At 40.1% G+C, this 27,691-nt stretch overlaps 1 protein-coding gene across 11 annotated transcripts in view; it reads left to right on the top strand.

Annotated features, from left to right (window-relative positions):
• LOC138757498 (TBC1 domain family member 1-like) overlaps nt 1–27,691 on the top strand; it is a 312,814-nt gene that overhangs the window by 184,504 nt on the left and 100,619 nt on the right. For 10 of the 11 annotated variants that reach the window (XM_069924958.1, XM_069924959.1, XM_069924956.1 and 7 more), the window contains 6 exons: nt 7,889–8,021; nt 11,228–11,319; nt 13,773–13,883; nt 14,369–14,500; nt 19,171–19,254; nt 25,150–25,412. In XM_069924958.1, coding sequence (XP_069781059.1) covers nt 7,889–8,021; nt 11,228–11,319; nt 13,773–13,883; nt 14,369–14,500; nt 19,171–19,254; nt 25,150–25,412 — 815 coding nt within the window. Of the gene's footprint in view, nt 1–2,369; nt 2,456–7,888; nt 8,022–11,227; nt 11,320–13,772; nt 13,884–14,368; nt 14,501–19,170; nt 19,255–25,149; nt 25,413–27,691 lie in introns of those variants that run through there. The other variant, XM_069924966.1, reaches the window with a different exon arrangement.

Raw genomic sequence — 27,691 nt, 5'->3', positions numbered from 1 at the left:
TCAGTAATTGAGGAATGATACTTCTGCTTGAGTAGAAGCCCATTGAGAACACTCAGCTCAGCTCTAATGTTGTAGTATGGCTGACATTCATCTTTAAGCCATCCTTCATTCAGATTCTTGATGACCTTTTGTAGAACAGTGTCCTTTTCTGTTTCAGCTGCAATCTGCTTGGATTTCACGTCAGATACAGGAAGAGATTCAGTGATCAGGTTCACGTGGAGATTCACCTCTGTTTCTGTGGAAATCTCATTGTGTGCTTCATCCTGTGTCATTACCCTGGATAATGCATCAGCTAACACAATACATTCCCCTGGTGTGTACACAGTCTTGACTAGGTTTAAATTTTAACATGCTTTGTCACCAAGCAATGATTCATGTCCAAGTGGGACCACTGTGGTGCTCTTTAACTTTCACCTTGAGTTTACCTTTCGACCCAGAGCTCTTTCCATTGTAGGCCTTGAACTATACAAGATTTGCATGGATGTATGGTGTAATCTTCATTGCCCTGATGTCGTACTCACAGATCAAATTGACCTTTGCCCCTGTGTCCAGCTTGAAAGGAATATTTGTTCCATTTGTATGTAATGACACTGTCCACCACTGTTCTCTCTCAGCTGTGCTAGTGTGCACGTACACACATTTTGCAAACAGTGCACAAACTAAATGAATGTTTGCACAAGAGATTAGTTACCTAAAATAAAGTAAAGTCTTAACTAAATACATCATAGAATCCAATCATACTTGTTTTATATTAAAACATGCCAATACAGTTTGGTTAGCCATGAGAGATAGGCTGTGCCAAAATTATCTTGAAACAATTTCAAGTTTACATTTGTAGAAGCATTCTGTGTGCACAGGAAAAAAAATGCTCAACATAAGATTTTTGTGCGCATGTTACAACCCCAAAACCCAGCAGCAATAGATATTCACCACAACAAGTAATTACTTAAACAAAAGTTGTTTTTAATTATCTTTAAACATGAAAACAGAATCAAACTTTAACTTATCACTATTAACTTAATACCCAACTTAACCCCCTTCTAATTCTAAGCGCACGTGTATATAATGTATGTGTAAATTTAAGAACGTTTCTTTGGTTCACAGTTCAATCTCACTTCTCATTCTTCCAAGTTCTCTGGTTGCAGGCAATTCTTATACTGCACAGAATTTAACATGCATAAATTTCACCAGGCTTTGGTACTCAAAAGGTAAATGTTTACTGCTCAGTAAAGTTCTCATAGGTTTGCAGAGAGAATTCTTCCAGGATTTCCACAACTGAGGTACCACCATTAGTCACCTCAATGTCTTGCTGTTGAAACTTGCCCCATCAGGGTTCTCCAGTTGATAACCTCTTTCTTTCAGGCTATCACAGAGTACCTTTCTGTTCTGCTTATTCCAAGAGAAACATCAGACAGATAGCACTTCCAGCCATCCACCACTCTGGACTTCTGTTTCACTTCCAACAAGCTTCTCCTGGCTGACACTGTTCAGTCTCTCTCTCCATCTCTTTATGAGATTCATTTAGCACCTACTTGTGAAATGTGCATTGCATTCTCCATAGTTTACGTAAAGTCACTGAATATGAATACTTCAGTATTTCAAATACGATCTGTTTTAAAGTGTGTGTATGTATGTAATCTACTCTAATTTTACCAATTTATCTCCCAAAAACATTCCTAAATATTCCATCACACACACTAACTACTAAAAATTAGAGGGAACATTGTAGTCCACTTGTCCTGCTCGACTCTGTTCATGCTTGGCTATTCAGTGTCTGTTGGTTTATAATCTTCCTGCACTACCATGCCAACAAAAACTGAATCAACTGAGAGCAATTTATTCTGTAGTGTGTACAGTTTCACTTATGCTTTTCACTTTGGAAAAACATTGCTTTGCATAATAATTCTGCCCTTTGCACTTACACCAGACTTTTCCATAGGTGGGGCATCATTTCGGTGCATGTTGAGTGCCACATCATTTGCATTGAATGTCTCTCCATCTTTTTGTTGTTTCCTATTTCTCATTTTTTGTTTGTGTGTGTCCCGACACTATTGCCTTCATTTTCACTGGCTTTTGCACTATGACCAAATTTTTTTGCATGTTGCAGAGCTGCTGTGGCATATCTTCACAGCTCCAGCTGAGGTAAGCTCTGTCTCTAGCAGCAACCTCTCACTTTTGTATTAATAATCTCAAACACAATTTGATTACGGATCATTGAATCTTGCAGTGATCCAAAATTGCATGTTTCTACTTTTAATTTCAAATCTGTTTGTTTAAAAAAAAGTATCAAAGCTCTTTCCCTGCAGCTGCATGCATGTCCCTCTCAAATGTTTAATTTTTCTTTGATGAATAGTGTTCTTCAAACATCTTGATAACCTTGTCGAACTTGGCCTGGCCTTCTTCCTCGGCAAAAACAAATGTATAGAAAACCTCTAGTGCTTGAGGCTCCGCCAAGGTAAGTAGGTTTGATATTGAGTCCAATGGCTTACAGGTACAGCATGAATGTTTGTTTGAATAGCCTTCACTCGTGGTCGACATTTCCAGTCCACTTTACAGCATCTGGAGTCTTTACACTCTCCATTTCTCTGCTGATATCGACTGATTCTCACTCTGCACTCTCCTGGTGTATCTTCCACTTCCGGTACCATGCAAACTCCTGGTACCAGGTACATCAATTATGTATCTTTACCTTTGCTACTACAAAAAGGATACTTTTTGACCTGCTGAGCTTCTTCAGCATTTTGAGTTTTTTTACTTCAACCATGGTGTCCACAGAATTTTTTGATTTACTTTTGGTACCAAGTGATGTTTGAAACAAACAGGTTCTTTTAAAACAACTATATTAGCTCAAGAACTTAAGACTGTGTGGAAGCATCCATCTTGAATTCACTTGAGCTGCAACAAACCAGTCTCCGACTCCCTCTTGTGGTCAGGAATATCAGTATCAATCTATCACTACATCATCTTTGTCATTTTTGCTTTAAATACTCAGTAGATCTGAATGCTACAAATTAGCTGAGAGATGATCAGCACCATATAGATGCTGCAAAAGTAATTTTGCCTTAGCCATTCCTTCCTTAATTAAATGCTGCATATAAACGGAAACAATGTGCACAAACGTTAGTTTTTCCAACATGGATATTAAAAGGAAAACCTAACTGTTTAATCTATTTAAAGCCCCTTGCGTCTCATGAAAATCTTTGAAATAATATTTATTTTTCTCAAGTTGGCCTTTATTTGATGTGAGGAGTCAGCCATTCTCTTTTGCAATGGTTACTTGCTATTTTTCACCTTTTGCACCATGTACAGCGAGTTGCACTGTACTTGTAGGCAAGAATGATTTAATGGTTATGATTCACCTATTTTCTGGCTGCATTGCACCTTGCACATTAGTTTGTACTAGGTGGGTGAGACAGTGGTGCAGGTGCCTCTGAGAAATGAGGTAATGTTTTTCTTGTTGATACAGCTATCATTGGAAGGTGGAACTTGCTGACTGAAAAAGGCCAAGGTCCAATTGGTTGTTACCTTGTTTAGTGATGCTGGAGTTACTGGTGATTCATATCAATAAATCTCTTCAATTTTGTGAAGCAAGGAAATCCCAGTGGTGGAATGTTTTGGAAACCATGAGCCTAAAGTCACTTGTTCCTCCCAGCTATGCTGGATTTAAACATGTGCCTAATCACTTAAAAAAAAATTCTCAGAATTGCATTAATTGAATCATATTCTCAATAACTTTAATTATGTATGTCAAATAACTAAGCCCGAAATTTACAATGAAATAAAAATTTAATTTCTGTTCGATCATGAACATGTGAGAAGTATCCACTTGCACAGTTCCACACATCAGAGTTCCTTGGATCGCAGCAGGGGAAGTGTGGATACTGATAGCTACATGGTGTTGGCATTTTCATAGGATGTCCTTGGCTACCTCTAACCTCTACAGTCAAAATATCTGACAGTGGACCTGCAAGCTCCAACTTCCTTTTGGCTATTTTTGCACTCCCACTACCAAGCCTTCAAATATTGGCTGTCATTTTGCTTCAGTAGTTATGAGTATCTAGATCACAATGTGTTTAGATGATCAGTTTCTTTTTGTGTCATGTGGCAGAATTTACAATATCAGGAACAGTATCATTGTAAGTTAATATGTAATTACTAGTTGTCATGAATTGTTAACTGCATCATCATAAGTATTAAAATAACTTGAAGCATCAATGGCATATTTCAAAGGTTCAGTTAATGTTTTCTTAAAATTCTATTTGAACCCATTTAAATTTTAAAATTTCAATTTAGATATTCAGCACGGTAACAGGCCATGTCAGCCCAAGAGTCCATACTGTCCAATTTACACCCAATTAACCTACAACCCCAGAATGACACAGGGAGAACGTACAAAGTCCTTACAGACAGCGTGGGATTCAAACCCTGGTCTTGATTGTTGGTGCTGTCAAGGCCTTGTGCTAACTGCTACTCCAACAGTGTTACTTTGTTCTGAGATGCATCTCTGGCAGTTCCCCACATGTGCATGTGACTGTGTCATCAGCTTTACTGGCACTCCTTTCTCAACTATTTTCTCACATTTATTATTCCTTCCCTCTAATCTCTCTCCCTTTTCACTGGAGTCACACTACAATCCAGCAGAGATGGTGGATGGAATGGTCAGCAGGTGTCTTGAGATCAACCTCGAGAAACCTGAAGGAAGATCTTTACTTTGGGTTCATTGGAACACTGCTATCCCTGAGCATTCTGCATTCCCACCTTTCCCTGATAACCTTCGCTCCTTTGGTTATCAATAATCTGCTGTAAACCCAAACAAAAGTGGGAACAAGATCTAAACATAAAGCCTAAAAAATGAAAAATGGGAAAAGCTATGCTCCGGAACTATGAGAAATACAATAAACACGAGGTTACGCATGATACCATATAATTGGTTACACAGGCTATAAATCACACCTCAAAAGTTAAATAAATGGGACTCAAAAGTATCAGATAGATGTTTTTGCTGTAAGAAGGAAACGGGAACAACAGTACATGCAATTTGGGCATGTGAGAAAGTGAAAAAGTTTTGGGAAGATCTAAATCAGGTATTAAATTAAATCACAAAAAGCAACATACCAAAAAAATCCAGAGATTTTTCTTCTAAGTAAATAAGAAGTAAAGAATTAGGCCTCAAATTGAATGAAGCACAAAAAAGATTTATTATGATAGTCTTAGCTGTAGCAAAAAAATGTATAATGTCAACCTGGAAATCAGAAGAGAGCCTGAGAGTACAGCAATAGTACATAGAAATGAATAAATGTATTCCACTGGAAAAAATAACATATAATGTAAAAAATAAAGTCACAGTATTCGAACAAATTTGGGAACCGTACATGGAGCACAACAGAGAGGGCCTACCGCAGACCTTCACCCCCTAAAATGGTAGAATGAGAAGAAGACGAAATGAACTGACCCAGTGTGTAAAAGTAGATGACACAATTTTCTTGTTTATTTTCATTGTGTGATTACATTGTTTAATGGGTCTATTGTATTGTATATGTTGAACGTTTAGTGGGTAGGGAGGGGGGTGGGAAGGAGGGAGGGAAGGGAGGGGGGATAAAGGGGAGAAAGTGACACTGTGTATATTCAAGAGGGAAATGTTTGTGTGTATTTTGGTTAATATGGTTCATAATGTGAAAAATAAAAAAAATAATCTGTCTCCCTCTGGCTTAAAACATTGAGGGAGTTTGCTTTCAGTGTCCTATAAGGAATACATTTCCAAAGATCCATGAACCACTATCTCAATCTCATTTCTGTCATAAATTTTGAACTCCTTTTTGAGCCCTGATGCAGGATTGCCATCTGAAAAGTCGACGATCCCTTTGTTTCCACAGGTGCTATCTGACTCGCTGACTCCCAGCAGAAGTTTGTTTAGAACTCATTTTTAAAATGTGACACACTTAATTCTAAATAATCTCACAAAAGATAACATCCTGTCTACAAGTATTTTGCCAAGAATTTTTAGCTATTGATCTTGACTATTAGAAGGAAAATTGCACGGATATTGGGAAAGGGTGAAGTAGTGGGTATAACTGGGTGGTAGGCACAGGCAAAATAGCTAGAAAAATGGTATCTGGTCTATGCTACTATACAATTTTTTGCCTGAAATACTTAGAGGGTTGTGAGTGGCAAGTCATTCTCAAGGCTGGGAGATGTTTCTGGTTCAAGCAGGTGGGAATTTAAAGGTTATGTAGATGGATAGTGGTTGTGGTATCAAATAATGTATTGGTCAACTGCAACTGATTTCTCATCATTTTATGGAGTATTTGTGTTTTTGAGTGAAAGACTTGGAAGGAACATCACTTTCAGTAGGAAAAATTGATTAATTTTATGCCTTTTGTGAAGTATACTTATGTGTAAGTAAACATTAAAAAGTGAGCTTGAATTTGGCATTTGTCACTGGTGGGGATTGGGAGGGCTTCTTCTGTCTGTGGTCAAGATTTCATTCCCCCTTGGAATTTTAAGTATGCAGGACAAGACCCTGATGGCCAATGTGGGCCTCTGGCACGATACTAGAAAAAAAGCAGGAAAGATTTCCACTTTCCTGGGATCATATTCGCCTCCCCCACATTTTAAATCCCTGTGGGCATCTCCACCTTGTGTTTTTCTACTTTTCTCCTCTCTCGGCACGTTTTGAGTCCCGATCGTGAAGGACAATCCACACCTATGCTTATAAATCCTCATGGCTTGTGCGTATTGATGTAAAGTAAATTAGTTTTTGAATTCTGTGGCATGTCACGATAGAGGGGGGCAGATGTGTGGCATTCCTTGGGTTTTAAATCACTTATACATTGAGTTCTGATGGGAATACACACTCCATTCAAGTATTATCCAAACAAAACAACTTGTCTGCTGAATTTTCAACCAAATTATAAAGGGGTGTATCTGGTCTTTGAGAATTATTCCTAAATTCTGAGGATAGTTCCCGAGACAGAATTAAAAAAAAAACTATGGGAGCAGGATTTTCAACAGTCATTTTCTGAAACTATTTTGAAGCAAGTGCATTCATCCTCTCTTTGAGCTAGACACTCATTAATACAGTTTAAGGTAGTTCACCGGGTCCACTGTTCCAAAGTTCATTTAGCTAAATTCTATTCTAATCTCTCTTCAAAATATGATAAATATAAAATGGAAGAAGGTACACTGCATCATAAGTTCTGGTTACGTCCCTCTCTTTCCAATTTTTGAAAAGAGGTATTTCGTATCTTGTCTTTGACTCCAAATCCTTTTCTCACTCTCTTTGGAATAAGTGGGCCAACGGGTCTGATATTGACTGCATCACAATCCCAAGTAGTTGCCTTTGCTTCCCTTATCGCTAGAAGGGCCATATTAATGAGATGAAGAGATGCTGTCCTCCCATTCATACTCAATGGTTGTCCGATGTGATGATGTGTCTGACTTAGGAAAAAAAATAGATGCTCCACGACTGAAATGAATCTCTTAACTTTGTTTCTTTAATTTCTTTCAAAATTTGTAAGATTAATTAGTTTCTGGTTTTTGATCCCAACCTTTATATCTTATTATGAGTAGAGGACTGTTTGTGTTAAGCCAGTAGCCTCTGAAGGGAGGGGATCAATATTAGATAATTAGAATAGTGGTTTTCTTTTTATTTCTTTTTTTAATGTAACATAGGTTTCAATATATGATTTGGTAATATTTTATTTTATCATCATGTACCTATGTATTTGATAAAACCAATAAAAATATTGAAAAGGAACTTGTATGCTGAAGAGGATCTGGAAACCTTTACATCAATAGCATCTCCTTATTTCATACCTAGAGGAGTGAGGTTGCTGTGGATCAGTTCCTTTTCTCACTGAAAGCCTTTGTTGTGCATCTTTCCCAACAGGTTGATGAAATCATGATGACCTTGAAGCAAGCATTCAATGCAGCTGCTGTGCATCAGCATATGAAGATCGCAGCTCAGCTGTGTGAGGATTGTCCGTTGAACTGTCTCCACAAGTTATGTGAAAAGATAGAAGGTAAATGTTCCTTTTATTTTTAAAAGAGGCACCTTTTCCTAGATTTCCTTGTGCTGAGGCTGATGACTTGGTTTATGGCTGAGATTCAAGTCCTCTTATCATTGTGTTTAAGATGATAAAGAGGACCGTGCTGTCAGTCCAGTTCTTCGTGGCCACTGGGGAACATAAAATTAATGCAAGTTGAATGAGTTTGGTATTTCCTTATGATGATCATGAAAGTTACTGGATTGCCATTTTAAAAAAAAGATGACTATACCATCTTTTCCTAGTCTGGAGAGTACCCACCAATGTGGTTGAGTCTTAACTCCCACTAATCTGGGAGATTGTTGGAGGACAGTTAGGATTGTACAATAATTGCATAGAGCATTTTCATGCTCCATCCATGGGGTTGGGAGTGCCTAGTTAATTACATTGAAGTAAAGCCAGAGATGCAATAGTAGAAATGTGGTGTTCACTTTGTACACTGCAGGCTCCTACAATCAGTGAAAATGACCAAATATTCTGCATCAGTAATGTTGAAGGATAATTATTGGCAAAAGCTCAGAGGAAAATTCTTCTGCTCTTCTGGGGAGTTTTTTTTTTACATCCATGAGGAAAAGGAAATGCTTTGAAGTCTCATCTTGAAAAACAGGAAACATATCAAAGGTCACATACCACCCAGTCACACTCTCTTCTTCCCCTACTCCCCACCCTTCCATCAGGCAGAAACGACCTGATGTTTCTCCCTGTCTTATTAATGACAAGGAGAACATTCGGGTGTCTGGCTGGACTGCTTTCTGCAGACTTTGAATGGATAATCTTATTCTGCATGGATTAATGAATTATTTATTGTAAGGTGTATCAAGATATTGTGGATAACTTTGTTTTACATACTATCCAGGCAAGTTATCTATACATCATAGAGCAAGTAGTGTCAGAATAAAAACAAAAGAGCAGGTGATGGTGCTACAATAAAACAACAGTGTTGGTTTTTTTGTGTTACACTCCAAGAATGCAAGGCATCTTTTTTTTTTAACTAATGGGAGGCCTGTTCAAAAACCTAATAATGATAGCAGGAAAGTAATTGTTCTTGAATCTGGAGGTGCCTGTTTTCAAACTTGTGTGGTTTCTGCTTGATGGAAGAGGGGTGGGGGGGGGGGGGTGGGTGGAGAAGAGAGTGTGACTGGGTGGTATGTGATCTTTGATATGTTGGGTGTTTTCCCAAAGGCAGTGGAAAGTGAAGATCGAGCAATCACAGATATTGCAGTGTAATTCAGATTTCTTTTTAGAAAGTACCAGCCAGTAAAGGCAAGAGTTTTATAATACTGCTGCTGAGATTTTGTTTCTGATGTTGGCTCTGGTGATTTTGATGAGAAGGATAGCAAGATTATCACGACCACAAGTCTGGAATATTGTGAATGTTGGAATTCCAAAAATATGCTCTTTAAGACATTTGGAAATGCAAAAGAAGGCTGTTCCGGTTATGCAGGATCTGGTAGTGTCACAACACAAAGTCATGAAGGTTCCTGTGGGGTGATCTTTCATTGGAATTGGAGAAAGTTTTACATATTTCAAGACTCTGAGAATGCAGGCAGAGGGCAAAAGAGGACAATTTAAAGAAGCAAAAGATGGGTATGCACAAGGGGTTGATTGCCCCAATGTTTAGGATACTTCATCCAGTGCTGTGAATAAATTGAGGGAAATGGGAGTACGTCCTTGCTTCATCTGAGGAAAAAAAAATGTTGGAGGCAAGCAAAGGAATGGTACAGGTGGTTGATATATTCACCTTTCACCTTGACTTGAGGTTCAAGCTGTTGTAACTCTTGCCATGCAAAGGTCTCACCCACAATTTACAGGTATTTATGGAAGATTGCACATCCAAAATGTGCACGACAATGTAGTGATCTTTACATTAGGCACTTTCAAGCAGGGAAAACACCCATCTGTAAAGGTGGACGTTCTTCACCCTTACGCCTAAAGACATACCTTTCTGAATGTGCTGTGCCAGACTCCTAAGCGCCGATTGCAGCCCTTCTCGTGAAAGGATAATTGGTGGAGCACAGCGCTCCGCCGCCTGACCTGAATGTATAGTCGCAGAATGCCACTGGTTAGGGCTGGGCTGATGATGCCGTAAGACTGTGACCCATTTCCCCACTCACCCATCTCCCTCTATGACCCCCTCAATGCAGGTGCTGCTGCCGGGAGTCATTGGGGCAGTGGGGTCCGTAAGGCAGCAGGAGCCATCAGGGGGTGGCTGGTGTGGGCTACTTCGGCCTTCAGGGCCACTTTCTACGGCTCAAAATGTGTCTTCCCTACCAATAATTCCCCACACAGCTGAAACTGTTCTGGGAACCACAGAGTGGTTCCAGCTGCGTGGGGGGATTATGGATAGGGAAAGACGTCCATTGCTCTGCCATGTATTTATGGCGGATGGCACTACGGCAGCAGTCGCCCTGCCTCCATCGGCTCCAGAAGGCGCTATGAGGCATCTCTCGATGTGAATGGTACGCTGGAGCAGCCTTTTAGGCCTGCTATCTGAAAGGTAAATTTTAAGTTTTAGATCTGCTCTTGTCGCCGGCCCTGACTTGAAATAGCCTATTGACTTGCTTTCATGGCTTACTTGGTTTGCAGCTGCACAAGAAAGTGTTTATTTCTCTTTTGGTCACATTTCCACATAGCACACTCTATGAGAGCTCTGGTGCTGCATGTAACCATTAACTTCTTAATGAGATTTTGCTGTGAATTAACTCTGACCTGGATCTAATGAGATCAGAGCTGCCTGCTCACTGAGCACAGTTTACTAGGCAGTGATTTCAATTTTCACATTCTAACATCTTTTTCTCTCCTATGCATTCTAAATCACCAAATGGAAATTCATTGTCAAATTAAGCCGTCTGGCTGTCGCAAGAAAAAATTTTGGTGCATCTGTACTTGTGTACATGATGGAAGACTCTTGTAAAAATATTCATATGTCAAATTGTTTTAAATTACACACAATTAAAATTTAAAAATGTGTCTTGTGTTTGATTGGGTCAAGCCAAGAGGTACAATGGTTTCTTTGATTAAAAAATTAAAAGTGAGTTCAAAGGTAAAAATGGCACTGCAGAGAGGTAGGTAACACTGAAGAAATCTTTTCCTTGAATTGAAACAAGGGAGTTCAGAGTCAGAATTGAAACTGCTGAATTGGTCTGCTATGGTTTATTGATCAATTTTCCCTCTTGTCACAGGCATACACCCTTCAAAAGTAAAGGTGGAAATTCAGAAACATTTGTCCACATTTAACAACAAAGACCAAGGAACAATTTTTGAGGAGGTTCAGGTAATTAAAAGTTCTAATGAATATGCCTGAGATTGTCTGATCTCAGAAGCTAAGCAGGCTCAGGACTGCTCAGTACTTGGAGGGGAGACCGCCTACAGGTGCTGTAGGTTTCTGTGAGGGGTGCTGGACTTAGTGGCGACTCTGTCTGCCTTGCGGTAAACAAAAGTTAAAGAATTTCATGCATGTTACATTCTTAATGTAGTATTACATGACAATAATGGAACCCTTACCTTCACCTTTAATTACGTTTTTAAAATGTGTAAAGGAGGTGTATTTTTATTTTTTTTTAAAAACTCCTGGTTTCCATTTACATTAAGATCAGTTCATATGGAAAGTAAATTTTATGTGCTTTAAATTACAATTCAAAAGGTTTTGAGAGATCTCATTTTGATAACTCTGGGTCTTGTTAGCTGTTAGCACAAAATGGTTCCTGGAACCACTGCATTGAAACCTGAGGATAAAGGTTAATCTTCATTAGCAATAAACAAGAAAATGTCACGGGGCTATTTGTGTCAGCTTGTATTTGAAGTAATGATGCCAGCCCACAAGCAGTTTCCTTTGATCTTTTAATCTTTAACTGATTACAATTTCTGGGAATGTTTTTAAGATTATTTCTTTTGTTTGCACACTATCCTAAAATTGCTACCTTTTTTTCTCTTGTAGTCTCTTAAAGATGATGTGATGATCATTCAGACATAATAATAAAGTCCTGCCCATTTGCTAGCTTTTCATTTGTTCTCTCTGGCCTTCCTTGCTGGTGAAGAAAGAAACTTGCTGCATAAAATGTTGCTGAAATCAGTGACTGAAGGAGACCATGATGTCATGACCTGCAGTTTAGCAAGCCTGCAGAACTGAAATGAACAGATGACACAGAACAATGGCGCAGAGCATGCATGCGTTGAATTAAGATAAAAGTGCAGTTAAGGGTGATTTTTTTTTCACTTTAGCAGCTGTGGAGGCAGGAATGAACTGGATGAGAGTTTGAAGCTCTACACAGTTTAAACAAGAAAGTCTACAGGTGCTGAGGTCAAGGGCAATACACAAATGTGCTGGAGAAACTCAGCAGGGCATGCAGCATCCATAGGAACATTTCGGGCCCGGGGCCTTTGTTAGGTATACTTTCAAGGATGCTTCTCAGCAAACAAGTGTTTAAGTGGATTAACCTGGCAGTCAGTGCAAATTGAATAAATATAATCTCCGCTGCTTGTCTCCCTAGTCTACATCACCCACCTTTATCTCTCTCGTATCTTTTAAAACTGCAGAATGCTATTCATAAATAACTTGATAACCCCACTAACCCCTACTTCCCTCACACACGTACATCAGAGTCAGAATCAGGATTTATTGTCATGAACAAGTCATGAAATTTGGTGTTTTGCAGCAGCGTCGTAGAGCAAACATTCATATTATAACCATCTTACAACATTACTATATATAAAAAAAATTAACAATAAAACTAGATGAAAAGTAAGGCAGTGTCTTTGGTTCATTGATTATTCAGGAATCGGGGAAGAAGCTGTCCTTGTCCTGCTGAGTGCTCGTCTATAAGCTCCTGTACCTTTTCCCTGATGGTAGAAGAGTGAAGAGGGCATGGCCTAGGTGGTGGGGTTCTTTGAGGATAGAGGCTGCTTTTTTAAGACCCTGCCTCATCTAGATGTCCTTAATGGAGTGAAGTCTGGTGCCTGTGATATTGCAGGCCGGGTTATCCACACTCTGGAGTTTATTCTTCTCCAGAGAGTTGGCGCTTCCATACATTATTGTACATCCAGTGAAGAGGAAACAGGCAATAACATCTAACTTGAACTTGAACATAAGAATGAGATGAAGCATTTATTAAGTTTTCTATAATCTAACTGTACACGTACAACCAGATGAAAGTGCTTTTCTCTGGACCTCAGTACATGCAAAATACACAGCACCAAATAATCAGATATATACATAAAGATATAATTTAAAATAAATCATTCTGAATATTTTGGAATGATTTATTAGAGACCCAAGTTTGGAGGATACTATATAATCAATCTCTCAGCCCCCGGGAAGAAGCTATCTCTCAACCTGACAGACCTGATTTTGATGCTCCTGGACCTCCATTCGGTTGGTATTGAATCAAAGATATTGTTTGCTGGATGGAAAGGGTCCTCAATAATTTGAGCCTTATTTAAACAATATTCCTGGTAAATGTTAGTAGAAGAAAGGGGGTCACAGGGATTTTTACATGAACTGGGATGGCAGGTTAAGTTAATTTTTTTTCTTGTTGCTTTGACGACGTAAGCTTTTTTTTGTAGTCCGAATAACTTCTGGATAGCTGACTGAAGCTTGACATTTCAAATGTGAAGTTGCCACATCTTGCTCGAATCTCACAACTGAAGGAATGTTCTGGGTCTGCCTTGGAACACTGCTCCTTGTCAGACGGTGCTCATTTGAAAACACTTCATTTTTTTTCTTTTAAGAAAATGAAGCCAAAAAACGACCTGGAGGAAAATGAACTGGTTCTTTCAATGCTGCGACAGCTCTATGAAGAGAAACAGAAGCAGCATATCCACAGTGGAGACTCAAAACAGGTACTTGGCCCCAATGGCCTTGAGCAATCATGAAACTCTATTGGTTTTGGGGGGGGGGGCAGAAATTGATACCACCTTGTAGCAACATCAGCCAACATCTCCCCAATATTAGCGACGGTTTGAGAACCATTTAATTTAAATTTAGATATAACAAACCTAATTACACCCATGTGACCAATCAACCTACGTCTTTGGAATGTGGGAAGGAACCCACACAGACCCGGAGAGAACATACAAACTCCTTACAGATAGCGCCAGATTAGAACTCGAGTCACTGGTGCTGTAATAGCTTTGTGCCAACTGCTGTGCTGTTGCTTTTGACTTTGTTATAATCTATCAAAGGGAAAGAGAGCAAGCTATTCATCACAGTGACTCAACAGAAGGCAACGTTTTTGAGATGAGCAGAGGTTGCGCTGATTCACTTTGAATCCTGCCCCATCTAGATTAAAGTTTGCGATTTTCGTGATCTTGTGTTATATCCTTAGACTTCTCAAAGCTGCTTGCAGCAGTCCAATGCCAATGAGCAACAATCTCTCTCTGCCCGCTTCAAGCTGGACAACCTGAAAATAAAAGCAAAAAAGTCATTGGTAGAATCGCTGGAGAACATTTTATCAATGGTGAGCATTATTTTAATGAATTTGCTTCTTACAGTTCAGAAGGAGATGATTTGAAGGGTGAGGGTACATTTAAGATTCACTTGGTTTGGGGTTTGGATAGGATGGGCTTGTTTACCCCAGGCCTAATGAGGCTATGGGGTAATCTCAGAGAGGGATGTAAAATCACAAGAAGCATAGATAGGGTGAATCTTGTCCCCCACCCATGGTAAGGATATCAAACAAGAGTGCATAGGTTTGAGTCATTCTCTTTGCTGTTTGTCTTCCCACTGAGCAGGAGAGAGGGCACCCTGTGCTGCCTGTGGCCACATAAAATCATCAGACCAAACTTAACAGCCAATGAGTCGGCTTTGTAGCATTTTTGAGTGGAATGATCTCAATACACTCTTCAACAAAGACCTGAATGGTGCTCATGCACTGAAACTACAATTGTGAAAATAGTGATCGGTGATTCCACCTCGAGGACTGCATTGGGAGTTCTGTGGAGCAGCAAAACACAAAATACTTGGTGGGAGCCTCTCTCAATAATTACATTAAATTTTGGTAGACAATGTTGAAACTAGAAAGATGAGCTGAATCATGTCCCCTTGTTTAGAACCCCCAGAGTTCAGTCATCCATGTAGTGGTATGTCTGGATGTAGCCATTGTGATCAGCTGCTCTATGGCGAGAAGAATTGTCAAGGCAATTGACACTGTGATGTATATTCCAATCTCTCAGACACTGATGCAGGAATTTGAAGAGTTTACTAAATAAGATGATACAATGCCGGAACTGAAGTGAGTGGCTGAGGCTTTAATGGAAAGCATCTCAGAATTGGGCTGAGCCAATTTTCAAATTACAGTCAGAATTGAGTGATCTTCAGAATTGAGAGGAGGTTATTCTCAGCCTTTGAAAGAGCGAAGTGATCAAGCTCATGAGCTTCTCGTATTTTGGGGTGACTGGTTGCCTGCACAGAGTGACTGGCCAAAATGAACAGGGAGATCCAGGACTGTGTGCAGAAACGTGAACCCTGCAGACCACGAGAAAGGAACCAATCAAAGGAGATGCTTCTTCTCGTCAAGTTAGAGACCTGAAACGCAAATACTGTTTCTCTTCCACAAATGCTGACTTCAACATCTTGTTTTTTTTAAATTGGATTTCCAGCACCATTTCTTTTAAAATTTCAGTTCCTGATTATTTTCACAGTTCTCAGCAACTCCATGGCTGCCTTCACACTGCCATTATTCTGAGAATCAAGCCGCCCCTCCTTGCTGTTGCAAAATCCAAGCCTGGATGAGAAAATATATGCGGTGACAGATGATAATTCTTCAGACTTTTCAAAGAGTAACTTTTGGCAAACTGGTAATGAGATTAGCATCCATGAGGTGCTGATCAGTAGGTGACGAGTTTGCATCAGCAATGAGGGGCAGATTAATCCACAGAATAATGGAAGACAGGAGACAGTGTGAATGCAGTCATGGACTTGTTGAGAACTGTGAAAATAATCAGAATCTGGCAGAAATGGAAATGTATTTTGAAAATTATGCTGGAAATCCAATTTCAAAAAACAAAATATTGAAGTCAGCAATTGTGGGAAGGCTGTGGATGTTGTCTATGTGGACTTTAGTAAGGCCTCTGACAAGGTTCTACATAAGAGGTTAGTTAGAAGGTTCAATCAATAATGATGAAGTAATGAAATGGATTCAACAATGGTAGGATGGGAGATGCCAGAGAGTAGTGGTGGAAAACTGCTGGTCAAATTGGAGGCCGGTGAGCAGTGGAGTGCTACAGGGATCTGTGCTGGGTCCATTGTTATTTTTCATATATATTAATGGTCTAGATGGAGGGTGGTAAATTTGATTAGTAAGTATGCAGTTGATACTAAGATTGGTGGTGTTGTGGACAGTGAAGAAGGTTATCAAAGTTTGCAATGAGTTATAGGCCAGTTAGAAGAGTGAGCTCAAAGATGGCAGGTGGGGTTTAATATTGAGCAATGTGAGGTGCTACATTTTGATAGGAATTAATCAGCAAAGATCATACACATTAAATGGTAAACATTTCAGGAGTGCAGTGGAACAAAGGGATTTAGGAATTCTGGTACATAATTCCCTGAAGGTGAAGTCACATGTAGATAGAGTGGTGAAAAAAAATTTGTGGTATGTTGACCTTCATAAATCAGAGCATTGAGTACAGGAGTTGGGATGTCACTTTGAAGTTGTTTTAGGCGTTGGTGAGGCCAAATTTGGAATATTGTGTGGAATTTTGGTCACAGGAAGGATATGAACAGAATAGAGAGAGTGCAGAGAAGATCAACAAGAATGTTGCCTGGGTTTCAGAGTTTGAGTTACTGGGAAAGGTTAAACAGCCGAAGACTGCATTCTCTGGAGCATAGAAGAATGAGGGGTGATTTGATAGAGGTACTTAAAATTGTAAGGGGATAGATAGAGTAAATGTAGATAGGCTTTTTCCATTGAGAGTGGGGAGATCAAACAAGAGGTCATGGATTGAGATTGAAGGGGGAAAAGTACAGGGGAAACATGAAGGAGAGTTGCTTCACTCATAGGGTGGTGGGAATGTGGAATAAGCTTCCGGCCAAAGTGCCGGAAAAATTGGATAGTTATATTGATGAGAGAGATATGGAAGGTTATGGGCTGATGTGTCAATGGGACTAGAAGGTGTTCAGCATGGACTCGAAGGACTGAACTGGCCTGTTTTTGTGCTGTAATTGTTATATGATTATATGGTTCAATAGAAACAGCATTTGCGTTTCAGTTCAGAAGCTCTGATTCTCTTTTGCCAGATGTGGCTTGACATGCTGACTGTTTCCAGCATTTTTGCTCTTTGTATCTGAACCAAGCCACTTCTCTGAGCATCCTGTCCTTCTAGACTACCCCAGCCCCAAAGGATGGTTAGTAGGCATCTGCACAGACTCAGAGCAGTTGAGGCAGAGTCTTGTTCCCATCACTAAAAAGGATGTGAGAAGCGGAGGCGGAGAAACATGGGGATGAACAATGGAGGGAGCAGTCTAAAGAAAGCACTCACAGTGCTGCAGCAGATGTCCATCAGTGATGCTCTGTAGATACAGATGGTGCAGTGATCCAGTGGTTGCCATCTAGTCTCCAGCAACTTGTGTGTGTGATTCTGACCTATGGAGCTTGCATGTTCTTCCTGCAACCACGTGGATTCCCTCAGGTGTTACGGTCTCCACCCATGTCCCAAATATGTGCTGGTTGCAAGGTCACTTGGCCACTGCAAATTTGTGCTCAAGAGTATTGAGGGAATAAATGAGCACCTGGTAGAAAATAGGCTCCTTGGAAATGGAAGTAAAGAACTGATGGGATTGCTCTGAGAGCTGACATAAACTCACTGGGGAGAATGGCCTCCTTCTCTGTCATGAGGAAATATGATAGGCTTATGAAGGTGAAGGCCTGTGGCAGAAGGTGGATGGCACACTCCAGAACAAGGTCATGGTCAGGGAGAATGTCCCAAATAGGAACAGATGTTATGTTAGGAAGACCACTGAAGAGATACCAGCTAATGATCATTAACCCTGTAGAGCGAGAATACGAAAGCTCGGCGCCTGGTGTCACGGGAACAGCAACCCATTGTGAGCAGATCTGAGATAAAGATCCATGACCCATTCATCTGGAAGACTTCATAGTAATGCAAAGTTCTTTTCTATGGGTTCCTCTTTGTACTTTTTAAATTGTTAGTTGTAGCCATGGTAATGTTAGTTACTCGAGAAGTACTCGAGATGGCAGAGGTCGACAGCATCGAGTCCACGCTGCTGAAGATCCAGCTGCGCTGGATGGGTCACGTCTCCAGAATGGAGGACCATCGCCTTCCCAAGATCGTGTTATATGGCGAGCTCTCCACTGGCCACCGTGACAGAGGTGCACCAAAGAAAAGGTACAAGGACTGCCTAAAGAAATCTCTTGGTGCCTGCCACATTGACCACCGCCAGTGGGCTGATATCGCCTCAAACCGTGCATCTTGGCGCCTCACAGTTTGGCGGGCAGCAACCTCCTTTGAAGAAGACCGCAGAGCCTACCTCACTGACAAAAGGCAAAGGAGGAAAAACCCAACACCCAACCCCAACCCACCAATTTTCCCCTGCAACCGCTGCAATCGTGTCTGCCTGTCCCGCATCGGACTTGTCAGCCACAAACGAGCCTGCAGCTGACGTGGACTTTTTACCCCCTCCATAAATCTTCGTCCGCGAAGCCAAGCTAAAGAAAGAATGTTAGTTAATACCTACTTAAAAGAATTGTAACCTGTGACCAGCTGCTCTGCATATTGCTACAATGCATCAGTGTTTCAGCAGGAATCTAGCTTTTTGGAGAAGAACAGGTAAGAAATGCTATGTTAGCTCTTGCACAAGTAAATTGCCTTCATTTGTGACTGGTTGATGTTTCTGGCTATCTACCAGTATTTTGGAGTGAGACAATGTAACCTTTTGGTGGAAGAAAATGTAAAGTGTGTGTTGGATTTGGTATGGAAGGCTTGGCCCTTCTGGCAGATCAGTAATTTTTTAACTGTTTTCTCCAAGGCTCTGTGCAATGTGCAGTCAGTGAACCAGTGTGCTAAAAGTGTGATTGTGATTTTGTAAGATCCAATTAATCTGATGAAAATTTATCAAGATATTTGTATTGAAATAGAAGATCCAAAGTAATGACTTTGCTTTTTTTTGTAGCGAGGGTCTCGTCTAAAAAGCCAAGCAACTTCTCAAAATACTGTAGTGGATAAAATAACTTTGAGTCTGTCAAGCCTCTCTAAGGTGAGTTATTTCTACCATGAGTAAGCCAAAGGTGAGTTCAGGGTACTTGGCTCTTCACTTAGTGATGTGGCCTGGTATATTGTCACAAACATAACACTAATGTAGCAGTAATTTTCCATGGTGGATAGAATGGATCTCTGGGACTAAATGAGTTTTATAGCAAACTTACTTGTGAACATGGTTTACAAAGACTACTCGGCTGTCTCTTTGGATAATACTGTTCTAGCATGATTCACACACAATGGGGGTTTTCCTTCTCCAACCCCATTATCTGTGTCCTCATGGATTTGAACTTGCCCATCTGAAGACTGTCCATTACACTCCTCACAACCCTAACATAATCTCTGATTTGTCATTACTTATCTGACATCCAGTACCAAGTGAGCAGCCGTTTCCTATAACTGAGTGGTAAGGAAACTAAGCCCAATGTCTTCAGACATACCACCAACTCTATCATGTAACTCTGTCTGCCTCTTGCCCTCCCTTATTCTGCAAATCTACTGTATTTGACCAATAATGAGCCTCTAACAATGTATCTTGTTCACCACCAAGTTTCTGTCCCCCAGCTGCATGTGTTGCCTGTCTCATTTCGCTTACCACAGAGCCCCATTTCCATAACTTACCCATCCACCATGGAACAACTCTCCTTGCTTACCTCATGTCTTCAGCAGTTCCTGAAATTAAGCTCATTCAGACTGTTTCTGTCTATTTTCTAACTCATACTATGGCACATTCACCTTTGTGTTTATTGAATTCTGTTGGTCCTGCTCTGGCAATACTTCGGGAGCATTGCACAAAGTGTTGGAGAAACTCAGCAGATCAGGGAACATCATGAAAGGCAAATAACAGTCTATGTTTCACCCAAAACATTGATTCTCTGCTGTTTTCCTGCTGCTGCCTGATCCATTGAGTTCCTTCAGCATTTTATGTGTTGCCTCACTTTTCCAGCATTTGCAGTCTTCCTTGTTTGCCGTGGAAATACATCTCATCGTTTTTTAATCCCTCCAGGGCCTTTTCCTCTCGGTAATCCCTTTGCTTCGTGCACTCCTCCAGAATAATCTGTACTACTCCAGTTTGAATTGTTCTACCAGTCATGGCATCTTCTTCAGTTCCAGAGATGTGTGGCTAGGATTTCCCTCTCAACCTCATTATCCTTTCAAATTCCTTTCAAATCTGCCTCTTTGTCAGATGACTTAATAGCATTTGATGTGACTGGGTACAAATTTTGCTCAATCCTGCTCCTGTGACATTTTTAACTACACTGAACTGAAGATGCTTTATACGTACAATTTGTTGTGATCATTTTTGTCAGTTAGATTTTCTGTTTAAATTAACAATATTGGAGATTTGATTTCCTTGTAACAGATTCTTTAAATAACTGGGCATCAGATAATTTTTGTAGATTCATGTTTTGTACTCAAATCTGTAAGACAGCTGCAGGTGCAATGTATTAGTCAGTTGGCTTATTTGGAAACTAAATCTTGTTTCTATTTTCTTTTTATTACTTTCTTTACAGGAGGCAATTAACAATTCTGCTTTCTATCCCCAATATACTGGCCTACCTATTATATAATCTGAAAAATTCACTAAAACACAAAAAAAAAACTGAAGATGCTGGAATTGAGCAAACATTGAGGAACTCAGTTGATTAGGCAGCATCCATTGGAGAGAAATGATTGGTCAAAGTTTCAGGCCGGTACCATCTGTTGAGTCTCAATTGGAGTCTACTGGTTTGCATTGAGGTTCTACTTAGATAGTCCCCTTCATACTGTCATCTCTCTAGAGAACCTGTGTTGCCAATGTTTTGCAATCTAACAAAAGATTAAGTTTGCAGACCTCTCATCTTGCGCTTAACAGTTCTTCTTGTTAAGGTGGTGCTTGCCCTGGGTGAAGTATAAAGAAGGATAACCTTTTAACAATCTCTTGGCAACAAAAAGCATGGATTTTCCTTTCTTCATTTATGCTCAAGAAAAGATTATTATCATAGTAATAAAATCGTGTCCTATTACATGAAATTTCTTTTGCCATTGGCATGAATTCCCTAACCACCTCTTACGGTCAGAGAGAAGCAAAAAAGAGTCCCACCACCAGCCCCCTCTCCCCCACCCCCTCCCCAGAGTCACCGAGTGTCCATAGATTCGGCTCCAGGGCTTCTACAGCCCCCACCACCTCACAGAGTCCAGTCCAAACCATTGCATCCCGAGCTCCATATCCGAACCTCTGACATAGTCAGGAACCCTTCAGCGCCCTCAGCACCTCCTCGCTTCCCAGTTCCGATACCTGGTTCCCCTCCAGCGTGTTTGAGCCAGTCTCCGGCGGTCCACAGGTTCCTTGCCTCAAGTCGCCATTAGCCCGCTGCATGCCTGGTTCCTCAGCCGCAGAGCCCCCTCACTGGTCTGCCGCCATGGTCACCGTCCCCACAGGTCATCTCCTCCGCTTTTCCCTCTCAGACTGTGCCTGATCATCCCATTCTCTGGTGCCCTGCTCCAGTCCTTCACTTTCCTGGAGTCTGCAGCCCCTTGTGGCCTGCTGCTGATATAGGTGCCATAATTTTCAGCGCAGACCCGCAGTCGTGGGATTTCAACTAAAACCACCGTCGGCTCCTTCAGCGGGCTGTTCAAAGCTCAAGCGGAGCCGATGGCAGTTGACTGGGTGACTGGATCCCGCATGAGTGCTGCATCTCTGCTCCCTCGCTCCCCATGGGTTCACACCAGTGGCAGTGCTGCCACTAGAGCATCTCCGGCTGCGCTGCCATCTCGAAGGGCTGGAGTTTATGAAACTATATTCATTGGTAGAGGCCGTCAAATGCACAAGGAAATGGCAGGAGCAATCTGCTGTCAATCTTCCAATACAAATACAGCTAAACCCCTGGCATCCAGCACTTATGGGGATTGTTAGATGCCGGATAAGTATATTTTCCGGTTGTTTGACACTTGCTCTTACAATCCCTAACTAATACACTTGCATCAAGAATAATCAGTTTAAAAGACAAAACTACTGTACTTACACTGAACAAACTTAAACTTGCATGAATATATAAACCTTAAACCATTTTACTTTATTTTCAGTCACATTCCTTGAAAACATTTAACCATTGCTGCATCTGCAGGTTCTTCCCACTCTACGGAGCCGTCTGAAAGATAAACAATAACATTATAGATAGTTAACCCACTCCTCCCCCAAATTTACAAATAAAGACTCTGACTAAGCAGGGATAAGGAAACACTTAAGAGAGTCACCCCAGTAACGAGCGGCATCAGCCAATTCTTCATCCTGGGCGATGCCATTGCTGTTTCACACAACTTTATTCTCTTTCAATATTTTTATTAGTTTCATCGTATTAATGTTAAATAGGTAGATGAAAATAAAATAGAATATTAACAAATCTTATAGAATAATACACATGGTATTGGAACCTATGTTACATTAAAAAGAAATGGGGGAAAAAATCCACTGATCTACTATTTTGCTATCTAACCCCATCCTACAAAGGCTATTGCCTTAACACAAACAGACTACTGCTGATATAAAAAAATAAGGTACCAATGGGGTCATAAACTAGAAAATAGTTTATCTTACAAATTTTGAAAATAATTAAGAAAAGAACCCATAAAGAAACAAAATTAAATTTCATTTCAGTAGTGGAGCATCTAATTTTTTCCAAAAGTCAGACATGCCATCACATCAGACAATCATTGAGTGTGAGTGGGAGGGACAGCATCTTTCCATCTCATTAGTATGGCCCTTCTAGCAATAAGGGAGGCAAAGGCGACTACATGGGATTGTGATGCAGTCAATATCAGACCCGTAGGCCTACTTACTACAAAAAGAACAAGAAAAGGATTGGGAGTCAAAGTAATATAAAGAACTAAAGACAAAGTACAAAATACCCCTTTTCAAAAATTGGGAAGAGAAGAATATAACCAGAACATATGTTAGAGTGAACCTTCTTCAGAGTTACATTTATCACATTTAGAAGAGAGATTAGAATAGAATTTAGCCGATTAGACTTTGGAATTGTATTAATGAGTGTCTAGTACTCACTTCATCCCATATAGTTTCAGAAACTAACAGTTTAAACTCCTATACCCATCGTTTTTTAAATACTGTCCAGGGAGCTATCCCTAGAATTTAGAAGTAATTCATAAAGGCCAGATTCCACTCCTTTATAATTAGGTTAAAAATTATAAATTATCCCTATCATATTAGGTTTCAGGTTTTCAGGGAGCTTCAAAATTAAAGAATTCAAAAAGCTCCTAATCTGTAAAAAGTGATGTCTAGGCAGTGTAAATTTTGTGGATGATTGTTCAGAAGAGGCAAGATCACACAACTCTATTCAAACAGCTGCGAAGCCACTCCACTGGCCTAAAATTTGCTCCAATCTTCACCAAAGGTTTATCTGTTACTTCAGAGAACATTTACTTTTACAATGTTAAACTTGCATATTTTTAACCTATTATTTATTTTAATTTTTAAAATTATTTTACTCACATTTTTTTGTTGTTGTCAGATGCTTGAGGCTACCAGTTGCTTGAATTCCAGATTCCACTGTATACACAAATAGGTGAGGGGAGAAAGAAATGACAGGAGAGACCGACATGATTCTTTTTCCAAAATTGATGTCATCCCAGAGAAACATTTAGAATGAAGGTTTTTGCTGTACCTCAGTTCATGTTATAATAATAAATCTAAGTAAGATATTGGCAGAAATGGATCTTATAATGTGCTGCCCTACATTAGGGATCTCAAACTCATGAACCACTATCTTGTGGTAGCAGTGTGTAGCTGCTTGAGTGACATTGATGTCCAAATAAAGGAGCAGCCTGCATTAACTAATGACTATAATTTGTTGAAAAGGTCTGTGGAAAAATGTAAATATTCATTTTGCCCTAGAAAACAATATTTTCCACTTTGACACTAGTAATATGAAGTGAGGGGAAGGAATGTCCAGGATATCTAACAAGCTGGTGTGTTTGAATTGGACTGTAATATTGAGCTGCAAGTCTTTTGTCCATGAGGGTTTATATGTCCATATGTGTGACCTTGCCTTATTTGGAAATTTTTTGCAGGTTATTGTCAAGCCACCAGATGGAGCACCTTCCATGAGCATCAGTTTTCTTTCTTAAACTATTTTCTGGTTTATGACCTCATTGGTTACCTTATTTTTTTTATTATCAGCTGCCTTGCCCAAAAAAATCAGCATTTTTAATTTTAAAAAGCCATTGTATTTTAATTTAAAAAAAATCTTTTAACTTTCACATGATACTGAGTTTATTGTCATATACATTGTACAATATACATATGCACTGAAATTCTTACTGCAATAAAATAGGTTCTTAATTTAAAAAGAAAACAACTACAAATGCATATTTTAATTAAAAAGAGATAATAAATACAAAAATCAGATAAATACTCATGGTTACCATGGTGCAAGAAAACAAAAGTGGTGGTAGACAGTCCCTTTTGTGGTGTTGGAATATTTTATGATTAATGTAAGGAGAGGTTCAAGACCCCAACAGCTATTGAAAAGAAACTGTCTCTAGGGTTCTGCACCTTCTTCCCTGGTTAAGAAAATCCCTTTCTGCCACTTTGATGTGTCATCCGAGAAATTATTTTGTTCGACCCATCCCTTCCTGGGACTCCCTCACTTTTGACTATAGAGATTTTACTGGATCTCTTGTAAGGCATGACCGATGCTTGTGGACAGCATGGTGCTTCACACAGGTCATTTCCATTCATCTGATGGATGTGAGATTCAGAGAGGCTGCAAAGGAGATTGGAAAGAAAAATCGGCTAGAGAAAACATATTTAAATGACATTTTTCAAGTTAAAGATCAGTAACCCACAGAAGAGAAGGCTGATTAATTGCATGTAAGTCCTATTGTTTTCTGCCAGGATACTTCTTTAGACGCAAGTGATGAGCTGGCAGTGCCAATTAGTCCTGTAAAGTCTCATGGTTCCGCAGGGAACTTGCTGCAAGACATGGATGACACCACTGATGCATTGCAGCCAACATTGCGAAGACGAGCCAATACCTTCAGTTACATGCCTTCCAGCACTGAGCAACCACAACAGATTATCGCCAAGACCCCGTCCTTTCCCAAGCCAAAGCTGATGAGGTATCACTCGGTGAGCACAGACACACCACACAAACAAAAGTAAGATTTTTGATACTTTGGAGACTACATCCCCTTAGAGTTATAGTTACATTTTATTGAAATTTTTGCCTGGAGTGAATTATTTCTGTAAGAGTCTTTTAAAGCTTTGTTACTGAATGTGTATGCTCTATAAAAACTAAATTGTATTTTGAAACAGGCTTAACAAACCTTTGAAATCTTTGTGACAGTGTTTCTATTCCCACTGCAAAACTCCATTAGGAGCCTCTGTGTGAAGCTAAAATGTTCAATTCCTGGTCTCTGAAGGGCTGGCCCCACCCATTCTACAAGTTGATGTACATTTTCCACATCTCTCATGCCCTTTGTCCTTTCTGTTGTTGAAACCTAAATCCATGCTTTAGCCCTATCCATACTGGGATTTACCTTTTGTTCTGTCTCATGCACTGCCAAACCAAGGCCATCCATAAATAGAGGTACAACACCTGGTATTCAGTCTTGGCCCTTTCCAACTGGACAGCATTAACATTGACTTCTCTGGTTTCTGCCATTCTCCCTCACTTCCTTCTCCCTCTGTCTTATTTCATCCAGCTCTCCACCTCCTTCTCTCTCCATTCAGAGAACCATTCCCTTCACCTCTGTTTACTGTTGTGCCCTCCCTCCCTTATCCATCATTACCTCTTGCCTATGAGCCGGTGCTCCTCCCCCTGCCCCTTTCCTCCAACATTTTATTCAGATGCCTGCCTACATTTTGCTCATTCCGTGATAAAGGGTTCAGGCCCAAAACTTTGGTTACGTATCTTTCTTTGTCAATATAAAGTTCGCTGCTTGACCTGCTGTTTCTCCACCATCGTGTTTTGCCAAAAGCTTCAATTATTCCTCATAGAGCTATCTCTTGGAGCAGCGTTTTGTATTTATTTCATGGTTAGATGCTTTGATATTTTCTGTGTGTGTTCAGGCGGCACAATTGGCGTAGCAGTTAGTGCAATGCCTTTACGTCACCAGCGATCAAGACTGGACTGAGGTTTGAATCCCGCGCTGTCTGTAAGGAGTTTGTACATTCTCCCTGTGTCTGCATGGATTTTCTCTGGAGGCTCCGATTTCCTCCCACCATTCAACATGTACCCACTGTGTAGGTTAATGGGGTGTAAATTTGGGCGGTTTGGTCCCGTGGGTCAAAATTGCCTGTTGCTGTGCTGTATGACTAAATTTAAAAATTGAAATTTTAAAATGATGTTCTGGATGTATATTGTCAATGGTGTAGTAACATTGTGATGCAAAGAATTTGTCTGAAATTTCTTGTCATAGCCTTTGCAGTTGTAGGGAGCTATTAGCACAGTACATAGATGAAAATGGATATAATTATTAAGGAATGGCATACAGAGCAGTGGATGGAAAAACTTGTATTTCATGAAAATAATTTTTTTCACCCAGAGACCCCCTTAACTATACCTATAGCAAACCCACAGGCCATTCGTGGTCCACAGACTACAGGTTGAGAAATATTGGCTTTAAGGATTCAATTAAATATTTAGAGTGAAGTGGGTATTTTGTGGAGAATTGAACATCATTCTTGGTGAGGTGGAACCTGAGATGAGGCATCCTCTTTGAGACCAGGGTGAAGGGCACTTCCACAGTGCAATGCTATTTCTGTCCATGCCCGGTTGTGCAACCTTCGATCAGCCAGACCTTTCTTTATCTCTCTTTGTGCACATTCTACTGACATGGGAAGGTTTTCATTTCAATTTAAGTTTCCCAAAGGGCAATGGTGAAGTTTGTTTTGCAAGCCATCCAGCTGGACATCTCATGCTTAAATAGGTAAATACAAAAAGACAGCGTTACATGCAGTGAGATCCATTGGTACTGAGCAATCATTGCATTATTTTACAAGGATGAGGTTCATTCAAGAGTCTGATAATGGTAGGAAAGAAACTGTCCTTGAATCTGGAATGCATGATTTTGCATGTGAATCTTCCCAACGGGAGAGGAGTTGAAGAGATTGTGCTGAGTGGGATGAGTCTTTCAATAAGTTGCTTAACTCTTCTAGTGTTATTTTTGTGGCTGCTTACAGTTTTGCCATGATTAATCTTTTCAAAGCTAACAGAGCTCTAGTTTCCCATACCCACTCGATCTGTGGCTCTCAACCTTTTTCCGCTCACATATCACTTTAAGTCATCCCTATGCCATAGGTGCTCTGTGATTAGTAAGGGATTGCTTAAGGTGATATGTGGGTGGAAAGAAAAATTTGAAAACCACTGTTTTAATTATACCTAATTGACTCGTTATGTGCACGGTTTCATAACTCCAAAGGAATTGGGCCAATG

The sequence above is a fragment of the Narcine bancroftii genome, chromosome 3 (genome assembly GCF_036971445.1).
Source record: "Narcine bancroftii isolate sNarBan1 chromosome 3, sNarBan1.hap1, whole genome shotgun sequence".
Taxonomy (NCBI): domain Eukaryota; kingdom Metazoa; phylum Chordata; class Chondrichthyes; order Torpediniformes; family Narcinidae; genus Narcine; species Narcine bancroftii.
Note: the sequence above shows the minus strand (reverse complement) of the source record. Positions and strands in the feature narration are given on the sequence as shown.